The sequence below is a fragment of the Eleginops maclovinus genome, chromosome 2 (assembly GCF_036324505.1).
Source record: "Eleginops maclovinus isolate JMC-PN-2008 ecotype Puerto Natales chromosome 2, JC_Emac_rtc_rv5, whole genome shotgun sequence".
NCBI lineage: Eukaryota > Metazoa > Chordata > Actinopteri > Perciformes > Eleginopidae > Eleginops > Eleginops maclovinus.
This window is the reverse complement of record NC_086350.1, coordinates 23216242-23230714: the sequence shown is the minus strand read 5'-3', so window position 1 is coordinate 23230714 and position 14473 is coordinate 23216242. Positions and strand designations below refer to the sequence as shown.

At 38.5% G+C, this 14473-nt stretch overlaps 1 protein-coding gene across 3 annotated transcripts in view; it reads right to left on the bottom strand.

The window, feature by feature from the left end:
- The window catches only part of ranbp10 (RAN binding protein 10), a 38591-nt gene that overhangs the window by 21107 nt on the left and 3011 nt on the right, over positions 1 to 14473 (bottom strand). For all 3 annotated transcript variants that reach the window (XM_063904854.1, XM_063904847.1, XM_063904841.1), the window contains exons 2-3: positions 6187 to 6298; positions 2847 to 2899 (exon numbers count right to left, since the gene is read on the bottom strand). In XM_063904854.1, the coding sequence (XP_063760924.1) occupies positions 2847 to 2899; positions 6187 to 6298 (165 nt within the window). The remainder of the gene's footprint in view (positions 1 to 2846; positions 2900 to 6186; positions 6299 to 14473) is intronic.

Genomic DNA, 14473 nt, shown 5'->3' with positions numbered 1-14473 from the left:
AAAGTATGCTGAGCCATGTCATTGTTTGTGTGTGAGTCTATGTGTGTGTGGGTGGGTTTGCAGAGGATATATGAACATCGTGTGCTCTAGTGAGGGGCCAGTCCTTCGTATGTTTTTCTGTATGTGGCCCTAAGTGAAAAATGCAAATGCAGTCACTGAAAAAGTGGAGTTTGTATAGAATGACTTATTTGCTTAGGTGTGACATAAAAAAAAGGGGTGATAAAAGCTGCTCTGTGACTGCATTTCATTGTAATTCAGTCAGTTAGAGTAACCCTTATCCTGGAAATTAATACTTTGTTTAGTCAGCCAACAGAACACACACATTAAAGGGGAACTCCACTGATTTTACACATCAGTCAGTTTACATATCACAATGCGACTCTAAGAGAGCTTTGGCGTAGATTAAACAACGCTGATGATGTCACAGTGTATTGTCATCTGGTTAACCTTGGTTTGGGTGTGTACTGTGTAGGCAACATATTTATATGACCAGACGAGGTAACACACCGGGTAATGGAGATTGAAACGTATGGGACTTGATCAAGCAGGGGTGGTCTTAATAAATACCAAATTGAGTTGCACTGTAAGAAGTGTATGATGATGGAACTAGTATTTCTGGGCTTAAATGTTGACTGTGGAGTTTAAGAGCACTAGTGGTGCAATGGAGCAATGGAAGTTTGCTTCAATGCCCGCCTTACTGACTGGTGATCGGTTGTAACATAACAACACATTTAATAATATAGCTAGCTTGCAAACATGGGTGTTAACGATGCATGGTTTAAAATATTACTAAATTTGACCTTCCTCATGTTTTAGGAAGCAGGAAATGCATTAAACACATTTGTCAGACCTCATGGATACCCACTTTGGGGAATAACACTAAATGGAAACATAATGTTGCTCTGTTTACAACTCCACAGGCCACCTCTAATCAATATGACTAAAGGTCACGATAGATCAGCCTCTGAGGAATTATTCTTGAACATTTATTAGTCTGGTTTATAGATTTTTTCATTGTTAGGACAACCTTAGATATGTTAGAAACACATTCACACAAATATCCTCCGAAAAGCATATTAAATCCTTATAATTGGGTGTTAAGGCCCAAAAAGTGTTTTTGATGTAAAATGTAATTTGAATAGTCTATCATTACAAAGGAAGAAGCAAGCTTTTCTTCAGTCAGATTAGTCTGAGGTCAGATTTCAAGCCTGAGTCAACATCACCCGTCACTGATCTATATGGCTGTATGGTGACATGTCCTGACATGTTCTTTCTGCAGCTGTCAGGCTGAATCCACAAGCCACATCCAATTACTTTAGCAACGCTGCACATCCTAATTTCCGTCTGCTTTCATCCTCAAATCTCATAAATGTTGGCACTTCTCTGGCTACTTTCACATATCCACAAAATCCATTTCTTGGCACTTTATTCAATTCAAATCTACATTCATATCTTTCCTCCACACAATCTTTCCCCACTACTCAAGCACTAAATACATATATACGCCCTGAATGAAAACAATGACTGAGTGCTAATAATCAAGCCTTTTACATTGTTGAAAAGACTGCCGCAGGGATGACGTGTGTGTGTAGGCTGACCCCAAGTTAGCATCCCATTGTTTCCCTTGACAAAAAGCCAAAAGGGTTTTTCCATTGGATTGCTGGTTATTGTGGCAACCAAACGTTTAGGATATTTACACGTTTTGGTTAGGAAGTCAGAATTCACAAAATAACACCCCTTTTATCATTTTGAAGTGTGAATGCAATCACCAGTAGAAACAAAAACACTAATGTTAGGTTACCAACAAACTACGACTCAGTTGCATGACTGACGCCATCACCACTTAGTTAAAAGGGACTGGTGTTCAGGGGGATGACATCTAGAGGCTCCACTTTGCCACTAGCAACCATAGTTTTTAAGACACGTTTAGGACACAGCTTTAGACATTTAAGAGTGGAGAGTTTAATGACGTATTTTATGTTGCAGATAGTAAAGTGAAAGACTCTGAACTTGTTTTAACTTAGGACTTTATCTGTGAATCTTACTAGGCAACTAATTAAAAAACATTGACTTTGAAACAAGGGAGCTGGGGGTGCTGTATTGTTTAAATGCAAACTAATTTTCCAGTTTAGGACTCATTCATGCACCGCTCTAAACACATAAAACCTTATAAATACACAAGTTTACTGCCATGTATTATATTGTAGTTGAAAGCTTTAAAATATGTTAGGCTTGTGATAACTATAGACCTTATTTCAGACCTTATTACCTTTTTCCCATCAAAACCCTAGGCAGAATACTAAAACATTTCCAGTTTCAGGAATCTATTCCTGATCTATAAAACATCAATATCGCACTGTCAATGCTAGATTGTAATCTGAGTAAATGGAATTGGAGGGCTGAAAAGGTGTGCTGATAAGATATTGGAAATGTTCAAGGTTTTATCCAGACCCTAAAGAGCTGCAAAGTCTATTGTATAACCGAAATCAAACATAAAAGAGAACATTGCAGAATGTTTTTCTTCTAATCCTGCCAAAGCACTTGTCTGATCCAATTTTAAAGCTTTATAGACCAATGTTATTGCTTAAAATAAGCCTGATTATATACTCGCCATACACTCTGTTCATATTGAGTATCCTTAAGGATATTTATTTCGCCCCATCTTGTGATTGCTCTAGCAATAGATATCGGCTTGTTATTTTACTGACCTGTATCCAATTCATTCTGAGAACCATCCTTCCATTGTAACACCCTTTAATGAATCTCAGCATTGATCTATCCAAAAGATGTCTATCTGCCCATTGCCAGACAGGTTATGTTAATGTGGCATCATCCATGTTACTCACCAGGCAGTCTGTTCATGTTGACTCCCTGTGCTGACAAGCCGATGCCCATGTACCTGCACACAACAAAGAAAAAGAAAAATCAAACAAGTTAGCATGAATTTACAATTACATATATTGGCCATCACTTCACAGTATCAATGATTAAGGTGTCTTATCAGGCATCTTAGAGTATTCAGATCCCTCCTTTTATGGGTGAAAGGAAGAGGTAACTTTGAACATTCTGTCTTTGATCTGGCGGAGCGAGATGCGTCAAAGTGAGAGTCGTAACATCAAACGTGACAACCAGAGGTGAAGCTCAGGGGTCATCGGTGACATCATGACTCGTCACACTTAGATAAGCACTTGGCCTGCATCCTTTTCATGTGAGCAAGCTTAAGAAAGCACTGCAAAAACTGTTTTCTCGAATGAACGAGTCATCAATATCGTCAGTTGAATGAGTTTGGCAGTCTCAGCCTCGCTTTGGCACATGCTTATGTCATCACTCAAATCCCAGCATTAAACTATTTCTTGTGTTGGCCAAATGGATGGACCTACTCACAAGTGTTCAGCTTTTTCCTCAATGACATGTAGGATGTAAAAGGGGAAAACACACTGGTGTCACATGAGTCAACTGGAAGAAGTTTTTAAGGAAGTTCCTTTAAGGAAGGAAATTTGAACTAAGAGTAGAAGAAACAGGATGCAGAGTAACGGGAAAAGGCATCATGACTTCAGAGAGTGTTCATATATTGAAGATTGAATTATTCAGTCATCTATTATAAAACAACATGCATGCGATCAGCTCTCTGAGGTGGTACATGGGCAGTGCTTTAAGCTAAATATTAAAATTAGTAGAACATTTTCAAATTCGACCCGATAATGGTTCATACGAAAAGTTAAGGGACCACCAGAGTTAGTGCAATCCATTCACCCTCTGTCTGAATCCAGAACCCAGTCTGCTCTGATTGGTTAGCTGGCCTGCTCTGTTCTTAGAGATGTCCCGCTCCTTAGCCTATCACATCCAATTGTATTTTGCTTTAAATTGTATTTGCAAATCCTTTACTTGGAAAGACATGTTATAGTAGTGGTGTGTTATGACTTTACTCATGCAGTTATTCCTGACACACTGCTTCTATCAAGACTTTAAGAATGAAAGGAATGTCCATACAGAAGTCTTTGTGCTGCTCTATATTATTATTAGTAATTATTTCATGTTGCAACTCAGATATGGTCTGCTTCTGGTCCAGTGAACCTGACTATTCCTTCGAATAATCACTCTGGCACTGCCTTCTGTTATAACTCAAGCAGCAAAATTGTTTTGGAAGGCTTTCCTATTTACAGCTAAGGTAGTAGCTACACAGACACTCCTACACTGTAGTTGTCTTTAACACCACTGTTTGGCTTTGTTATGTTCACCCTGAGCTGCTCAACTAGAACCTAGCAGTGTTAACAGTTTATTATGCAACCTATGAGGCTTGTGTTGGGGAGGATGGAGAAGTGTTCCTGTTCCAATGAACAGTACAGGTCAAAAGTTGAGTTTGGTACTCATAAACAACCACAACAATCCCAGCTGATGCAAGAAGCCACCTGACTAATAGGCAGTCATGTGGCTTAAAGTAAAATAATTAAATACATTAATTTAGTTGATTCAGTTACTTACTAGTTCAAAGTGTATGACTTCTCCTTTTCTGTCTGCTATTTTGGCACAAACCAAGCCCAGATAAGTTTAATCACTGGGGAAACACTTCCGATGTATCCGATCCATGCAAAGAGATGTGTAACCAGATGTTGAGAAGCACAGTTTGGCACTAGTGCCTGCAGAATAAAGGAGTTACCACCTGGCTACAAATAATCCGATTCTATTTAAAAAATGTATTACCAGGAACCACTAAAAACACAGTTCAAAGGCTTTCCTCTGCTGGAAGCTTTTTTAGTAATGTCCCATTTCCTGTTCTGGAAATTGTCACATTGAGATCATTCTGGAACAGCAAGGATGGTTCTTGTGATTTTACAGCTCCATAGAACCTTGGCAGTCAGGTTTTTAGAGTATAAACGTCTACCTCTGTTGATGTTACTCTCACTTTCGTGGCACTAAACTATTTAGAGACGGCTGATGCAGATATTGGCAACAACACTGTCACCACTATAGATAGGAGATAGAGGTCGTAAGAGACATTTTGGGGGCAGTGCTGTATTTGGCAATGAACTTGGAACAGTGATATGAAGATGACTGTTTTTTATGCAGATTCAAGGTGAGTGAAATGCTGCTGAAGCAACTTCACAAATGCATAAGCCATCACAGTGACCAAGGGATGTCAGCACTTCTCAAAACAACCACAAGAAAGACAACTCACACTCTGATCAAGTGATGTTTGACACACTATGGAGGAAAATACAACCACAGAACTGGAGATACATCTAGGACTTTACAATAGAAATACAAATAAATCATAATTACTCTGCTTCTGAGAGTATTCTAGCGTATACTTAACTTCCCAGATAAAATGCTAGGAAGCTGTAATGCATAGACAACAAGTATGGGCCATAGACCTATCAAGTGTCATATATAGATGTATATATACGTATCTATGATGCCATAAACGTTCATAGCACATCAATGTTAGCATCTCGTGCTGCAAATTCAGCCTTATAACATAATAACATTGAGCTTTTCATGTTTAGCACATTAGGGTTCATACCATCAGCATAATGAATGCAAACATTTAGCATGTTAGCTTAACATGCTCATTTTAAAGAATTTTACAACTTCTTTCTTTGAGAGAGCAAACTTAATGAAGTGCAGACCCATAAGGAGGTATAATGGAGGTCTTCTCTTCTCCAGTATGGCTTTGCATGTTAAAAAATGTCATTTGGGCTGTCATTTAGCATGTTGGCACTATATAAATGGCAAGTGTTATTAGGTATACAGCAAACTCAGAATTTCCATACAAATGTTCACATCAATCTTTTCAATAACTCTCAAGACTGACCAACCAACCAACCAAGTTTCATTTCTTTCCCAAGAGCACGTATGAAAAAGACACATTAAACTCGTGACTAATTACTGCTTATGATAATGACTTATTGTTTGTTGCTAATAGCTATATTTTCTCCTAGACGGCACTTGTTTTCATATCCTGTCAATGCAGTGCAGGAATCCATTGATATGAGCATAAAACCTGAGACTCAACAGAGTATAGACAATAAAAACCAATAGCAGGAAATAGTGTTTATATATAGGTTTTCATTGCTGTGCCCATTTTTTTTCCGCAAACGGAAAATAGGTGCAGTATTGACCTGGAAAAGTTAAACTATTACCATCAGACACTGTCATTAAAGCTTCAATAGAGTTGTGTCTGCTTACCCATCTCGACCTTTGCTGACAATCTTGACCTCAAAGTAGTAGATCCCACAGGCAGCAGGGATTGGGTGTGTTGCTCGCACTGATGCAGCGTCCTTGTGGTTCTTACCATGACCTGCAACAATACAAATAGTAGGTGTTACATGAAGAGTTTGGTAGCTCCATATTATTTAAAGACTCTTTTTTATTACATTGAGAACTAAGCTGACAGTTGACAGTGACATTTTGCAGCCACTTCCAATTTTAATTCACCAACAAAATTGAGATTTAGAACAACATCAGTTTCCAACAAAACTGGTAGAGCAGACACATTCACCAAACATGTTTGGTTGTTTGCTAAGTTTAAATCCAAAACAACAGAGGGAAAGTCGACAGCTCAGAAAAATCCTACATTTGTGAACTCAACTGCCTTTGTTGTCTCATGTGCTGCATTTTTTTGTTTACACCAGCTGGTGGGTGTTAAGCATCTCAAATGCCCAGTGTCTAAGAAATTTAACTCCAGCTCTACACTGTCAAACTTATCTTAGTCCAAACATTTGAACAATCAAAATGGACAAAGTTAGTTAATGAATATTAACTTTAACATCTTATTCTATTGGTTACATGGACAATTTATGCATTTCTAAAATTGTTCAACTGTTTTATGCTATACTCTTAAACTTTAAAACATATTTAAGACAAATTAAGATCTGTCTTTGGCTTTCAACCGATGCACTCTTCCATGTACAGTTGTGTTGTAGAGTCATAGAAAACCAACAAACCCAACAGTCATACGTGTTCAAAATAATAGCAGTGTGGAATTCAATTAGTGAAATCATTAATTCTGTGAAAAACCAGGTGTCAAACAGGTGGCCCTTTATTAAAGACGAAGGCAGCACATGGTAAAGCGCATTACTCTCCGAAAATCTGAATAAAATGGGTCGTCCCAGAAGTTGTTCAGAAGAACAGCATACTTTGATTAAAAAGTTGATTAAAGAGAGGAAAACATACAAAGAAGTGCAGAAAATGATCAGCTGCTCAGCTAAATTGATCTAAAATGCTTTAAAATGGCAACAAAAACCAGGAAGACATGGAAGAAAATGGAAAACTACCATTCCAATGGATCGAAGAATAGCCAGAATGGCGAGGACTTAGCCAATGATTAGCTCCAGTGTGATTAAATAAGGTCTAAAGCTACCTGTGAGTACTGTAACTATTAGAAGGCGCCTATGTGAAGCCAATATACCAGCAATAAGCCCCCGCAAAGTCCCATTGTTGAAAAAACGACATGTACTGAAGAGGTTACAATTTGCCAAAGAACACATCGACTGGCCTAAAGAAAAATGGCGCAACAATTTGTGGACTGATGAAAGCAAGATTGTTCTTTTTGGGTCTAGGGGCCGCAGACAGTTTGACAGCAGACCCCCAAATGCTGAATTCAAGCCACAGTACACAGTGAAAACCGTGAAGCATGTTGGCGCAATAATCATGATATGGAGATGTTTCTCATACTATGGTGTCGGGCCTATTTATCGCATACCAGGGATCATGGATCAGTTTGAATACATCAAAATACTTGAAGAAGTCATGTTGCCTTATGCCGAAGAGAAAATGCCCTTGAAATTGGTGTTTCAACAAGACAACGACCCCAAACACACCAGTAGGCAAGCAAAATCTTGGTTCCAGACCAACAAGATTAATGTTATGGAATGGCCAGCCCAATCCCCAGATCCTCGGGTGACATCAAAAATGCTGTTTCTGAGGCAAAAACAAGAGATGCAGAGGAATTGTGGAGTGTAGTCCAATCGTCCTGGGCTGGAATACCTGTGCCAGAAGTTGGTTGACACCATGCAACAAAGATGTGAAGCAGCTCTCAGAAACAGTGGTTATACCACTAAATATTAGTTCAGTGATTCCCAAGCATTTTTCAGTTCATACAGTAAATATCTGAGTTAGTAAAGAAAAGTGCAGCCTAATAATCCCTTTTCTTCACTTTCTGTAAAGTAAAAACAAATTTGGTAATGTTTTCTTCAAGTTTTGATTTGAAATAGAATGTGCAGTGTTCCCAATTAATTTTTGTGTATAAAAATAAAAGCTATTATAAGGATTTTGAGCTTTACTCACATATTTAAACACACTGCTATTATTTTGACCACAACTGTGTGTTCTAAATTTGATCTAGTGGTAGAGTAATGAAAACCAATCTACCAGCCTGACTGATCGCTGTACACGCCAAAGTAAAGACTTACATGTTTGCTCAAAGACATAAATGTCTAAATCTTCAATGTGTCGTCAAAAAGTGACTAGACGAGACTACTTAACGCCATCAACATTAGCACACAGACATGGGACAGTGATAAAATCTGTTCATAGCCTAACGTTGGCTATTTACTCTGGCAAAAGCATTTATGCTTCAAAAAGAATAAAAACTGTGTTAATATGGACAAAACGTGCAAGTATCATCAACATGTGTTTGACAGATCTTATTTTCTGCAATATTCCAAGATTTTCCAATTATATTTCTTTAGTCATGGGGTCCTTGCGATGCCGACTTCCGGGTTGGCCAACGAAAATACCTCATCACTGCACCACTCTATAGTCCTATACTATAGTGTCAAGGGAAGTCTTCTATAATTCCATGATAATTACATTGATTTTTTGTCTCAATGCGAAAAGATGATGACTTTAAATACAATCAGTGGTAAAGATGTAAGCAAAGGGATCATAGGACTCATGGTATTGTCTTTGGACCAATTAAATTGAAGCACAACATTCATTACCGTCGGCTATTCTATATTCAGATGGCTGCTTATGCAATCCCTCGGGTCATGAGAGGGGGATAAAGAGAGAGAGAGACAGAGAGAAAGAGAGAGAGAGAGAGAGAGTGAGAGACTTCCATGATCAGTTGTGTGTTGTATAACTGCCATCTAGGCTCTACAGTAAACATGTGCATCTCTCTGTTATATGTAATCTGTTCTGATAAAGTCATTATGAGGTCTTTGGTTTTTTTTGTATATAAATGTGTGTGTGTGTGTGTGTGTGTGTGTGTGTGTGTGTGTGTGTGTGTGTGTGTGTGTGTGTGTGTGTGTGTGTGTGTGTGTGTGTATGTGTATGTGTATGAGTATGTGTATGTGCATGTATGAAATGTAGATAGGTTGTAACCTTAAACGGAGCAGCTGGCTGTCAGCAGACACCTTGAGGCTGTTGCTCTTACTGTGTGTGTGTATGTGTGAGTGTGAGTGTGTGTGTGAGTGTGTGTGTGTGTGTGTGTGTGTGTTGTGTGTGTGTGTGTGTGTGTGTGTGTGAGAGCTGGCAGCATAAAGGACATATAGTGATGATCAAATATGCTAGTTGAATGAAACTGAGCTTAGTGTGTTGCTCTATATTTCACTTTTTTTTAAATTTATGTAACATTTACGCTTGTGGTGATTTTCCCGCTCATGAAATCTTCATCACACAAGTGCCAACAATATTTTAAGAAGATAAATGTCACCCAGGCATTGCCTTGAGCTGTTAAAACAATGATGGGGAATTGAAATATTAGGCTAAAGCACAAAACGCAAATATCTGCTTGTACATCATTCAAGTAAAATAGTTTAGAAAAACAATGTTGGGTATCTCGACAACTAACCACAATTTACCATTGCATTCAATTCCTCACGTTATATAGCTATAAACTATATTTATGTCATCACTGCATGTGCGTGTTTGTGTGTGATTGTCCGGTCCAATGGTTGCAGGAACATTCGTGAAGTCTATTTTTAGCTGCTCCTTGTGAAAACGATTCGTCAGTAGGCCAACAGGTCTCTTTACAACTGCATAGATGGGTAGGAGAAATGGCTACTACTTTAAACACCTACAGCTCGCCAAATGGTAATCCAAATGATGTGTTTATAAAAGCAAAAAGGTTTACATCGTGTAGGATTTTCCACATTACCAGATATATTAACAAAATAATTAAACTATTTAGCTAAAGCAAAGTGTCATCGTCAAAAGCTCTGACACAACAGGCTGTCCCCTTTCAGCTGTTATGTGACATTAACCCTCTTCACTGGAGGTCAGGGATCAAAGGTTAATGTGTTGTTCTTACACCATAGCACAGTGAGGCCCTCCTGATGATTAGTAATCCCTTCCTAGGTTTAGCCCTTGACCACAAGCAGGGGAATGTGCAGAAAAGTTCTCTCAGCCCTAGAACAATTTAAGACTAGAGGTTAATATTTTGGGTCTGGCCAAGCAGTGCAAGGCTACATATCTGCTCTGATTGGTTAGCTGACCTGCTCTGTTGTAATTGGTCAACCGCTTAGAGATGTCCCTCTCCTTAGCCTATCACGTACAATGTGTTGGAGCGTGATCATTGCGTAGTGATGTCAATATGTCGCAGAAGTAAACAAAGGATTACAATCCTTGTGTTTCAGTCAATTAATCAACATCAAAACAAGGGTTTACAGATCTCCCTAACACTGACGAACACTTTGGTCACTTACAAATGTAACAACTGAGTGAAGTAGTTAGTTACAACATGCCGTGCTGCATTCACGGCATATTGTTCAGACTGTTCATTTCTTAAATTACCGCGGAGATACACGTATAGGATGAAACTAAGAGGTTCAACGATTCCATCGGTACCACCCGCGTTTCGATAGCTTGTTTGGAAGTGCACTAAAAGACGCTCCAATGCTGATTTATGTGAAGTAAGATGGCCTGAAATGACGAGCAAAGTATGAATTCAAGCAATCCACTGCTGTCAAAATCTATCCCTCTAGCTCGCCTGGAAGTGCCTCAAAAGACGTTTCAAAGTTAAGCTGTTTTTTGTTCAACTTCCCTGTCACTACTGCTGATATTGGTCATTTCTAACAGTGGCTATATATCACACTTACTGAAAAGTGTCAACCAACAAATAGCAAAATGCCTGCAATGCCTCCATAACTGGCAGTTACATCTAAACATCATCCCAAATTAACCCATCAGCAGACTTAAGAAGATACGCACAGTTTGTTTGTGGCTGATTTGACTTATTATGTTTACCAGTACTAAACACCAACAACAGAAATAGATGATAAAGTAGTTCAAATGGTGAAACTGCAGGGCTAGCAGTGGAGCTGACATCTATCTGGATATAGGAGGGTTTTCCATGTTGTTATCATTCAGCACACATTGCATGAATTCAGCTTAAGGCTGAGGCTACATGTCAACACCTTTTACTTAAGAAATGTCATCCTAAACTCTGAAAACTTTAAAGATAAAGTCAAACTGAGCAGTGTATTTTATTGGAAAAACATGACTGCTTGCAATGTGAAACAGTTGATTAAATATACAGCTGAAGCTCACAGCTATGTATTTTTTTTACTGGCTGGTTTTTATAGTTAACAAACCCCACTTCCATAACCCTTTTTAATGTTGTTGCAGCAAAACAACTTTTGACACCTTAAAAATTCATAAACTGAAATGAACTGCTTTTATTTATCACTAATGGTGTTGGAGTTACTTTTCAAGGTGCCGGCCTCCTTCCTGGGAGCTATCGGGGTTCAGCTACTTGTTCAATGACGCTGGGACAAGTGGAACAGGATTGAGCCATCCACTCAGTGATTAATATACATCCCACTGCTGAACTACAAACGTCCTCCATATAAGTAATATGTGGATTGTGAACTCACATTAAATAAGTGACAAACTTAAGCCTCAACACAAACATTTTCCCTTGGTTCCTTTTGAAACTGTGAAATGTGTCTTGAAGAACTATCAACTAAATCTTATAAGGGTTCCACAACTTAAGCATAAATAAAAGAGAAGGGCACTTGAAGAGCATTTCTATAAGTGAAAAACAATGCTTGTGTCCATCCCTTGATTAGATGGTCTCAAAATTGAATCAGTTCTACCAAAGCCCATGCTTAGTTATTCCACTAAGGTCAGTAGTTTTCTAGTAATACTGCTGCCAAATAAACAAACAAACCAACAAATCGAACCAAAATCATAACCCTCTTGGTGGAGATAAGTACTAAGTTTGGACAGGAAGTTGAGTTGACAATGTCAAACAATGACATACCTGAGCTAAATATAGTGGTCCAAGACCTGTTCCAGTTATTCCCTCCACCACAGTAGCCACTTAAAACTAAGTTAGCCATAACTTTGATTAGCATACAGCGAAGATTTCTTGTTGAAGCTGTAGTACCTTTCTGTGTTTCTTTTTCCTCAGTGTGAACGTGTGTTTAATGAACTTGGACTAATCCAAGGTGTCCTGAAGGGGCAGCTCTGGGATTAGGAACCCCTGGGTCAGTTACCTTGAGCAATTAGGTCCTTGTGTAACTGGACCATAAGCTTTGTCTTCATCCTCGGCACTTTGTCAACACTTTCTCAACTGATGACTCCATTCTGCTACGTCATTCTGTGTGTGATTTTCAAGGACATGATTTTAAGGCCCAGGCAACGATTGGAGGATGTCCAGAGTTCTTTGTTGACCTAAGGATTTCATGTCAGATTTTTCCCTGATGATGAAGTTCTGTTAGTTTCGTCAGGCTGTGACCTACATAACTTGGGGGGGGGGTTTGTCTCCGAGTGTGAAGTGGAGGGTCAGTATATCATGGTACATGTCGGAAAGTGAATAATCCCCCAGTGCATATATAGCACTTCCAAAAATGTAGTGCTTCATTGATATTTGGCCACTTGAGGACAGTGCAACAAGTTGTAATCTCAACATTTGCATAACATGACCTTAAAAGATGATATGGCAAATGTGATAGCAGACAAATTTCTATTACCATACAGAGCAGAAACAGCAATTTCACCAACAAAGTTTAAGTCATTAGTCGTTAATTGCTACATGCTCCTATCCTATGTTTACCTACAAGTCTGTCATCTATTTTCTGCAGGCCAGGTAGGATACAGTATACCAGAGCTTTGATGGTTAGTAAAAAAAAAAAATAACAGGCTAAACAAGTATCACACCTTCTACACTGGCATGGGCTCAAGAGTCAGTGGGCATAAATGTCATCATCTGCCAATGTTAACAACATGAGTAGTGTCCTTCACAAAATGCATGAATGTGTTTGAATGAGCGTCATACTGTATGCCTCAACATAAGAATAGAATAGAATAGAATTACTTTATTGATCCCAATTTGGGAATTTTTTTATGCACATTAGCAATAAAACATGAGCTTTGGGAATCCAGTTATATAACACTGGTTGCTAGCCTAAACTAGATGAGACGGTTAACCAACAGGACATGTTTGGTAAGGCTAGCTAAACTATCTTTCGACCTATACCAGATTTAAAACTTTGTCTCTGTCTGAAGACCGTTTCTGTTTCATGGTGTTCACTCCTGCTGAAGACTTGTTTAATTCCGGGAATTCCGACGGTAATAATATTTGAATATTTTCCTTTATGTTTTCTGTGGTAACCATGGTCACACGGCAAGTCGTGCCTAATCTTGCCAAGTTCAACTATCACCTAAAGAAGAGTCACTAAACTACGCGTTTCCAGCGGTAGGTGCCATATCTTTTATTGGTGTTGCTGTTGCTGTTGCAACCTAGACTGTTGTGGCGGCTAACGTATCTATCTTGAAAGAATAGAAACAGCATTTTCTTGCTTGGTACGCAAGCAACCAGCAGAGACTTCAGGAAGTTACTGTGTCAGGCCAAGGCAACATATCCCCTGAAAAACCACAGTGTCTTTTTTACTGTTTGAAGCTGTTTTTCTGTTTCCAGTCTCTCTGCAAAGCAAGAGGCAGTAGATAGCTTATTTTATATACAGGCATAAAAGTGGTATTGATTTTCTTATACTCCTCTCAGCAAGAAAGTGAATGTCCCAAAATGTTTTTTAATGACACTTCAGCCTAATGAGTCATTCACCCTCACTATATTAACAATATGATTCAGTCAGGCAATTACATATTTAATGTACCATCAGAGAGATTTACCAGAGAACAGGGAGAAGAAGTTGTTAAAAGGAGCATATAAGGTCCCCTTCTGCTTTTTCTGTGAACCACAAAACTTTATTTGAATAAATGCATTTATAGATAAATATTGAATTACTAATGTATCTAGTATTTAATAATGGATAACTTGATGCTTACTATTAACAGTGGTGGAATGTAATAAAGTACATCACTCAAGCACTGAACTTACAATTTTCAGGTACTTTTACTTTCCTTGAGTATTTTCAAATTATGCTATTTTATACTTTTACTCCACTACATTTTAGAAGCCAATATAGTACTTTTACTGCGCTACACTTATTTGACAGCTTTAGTTACTAGTCTCTTTACAGATACAGATTATTAGCGGCTAAAACAAAATATAAACCACCAATAAATA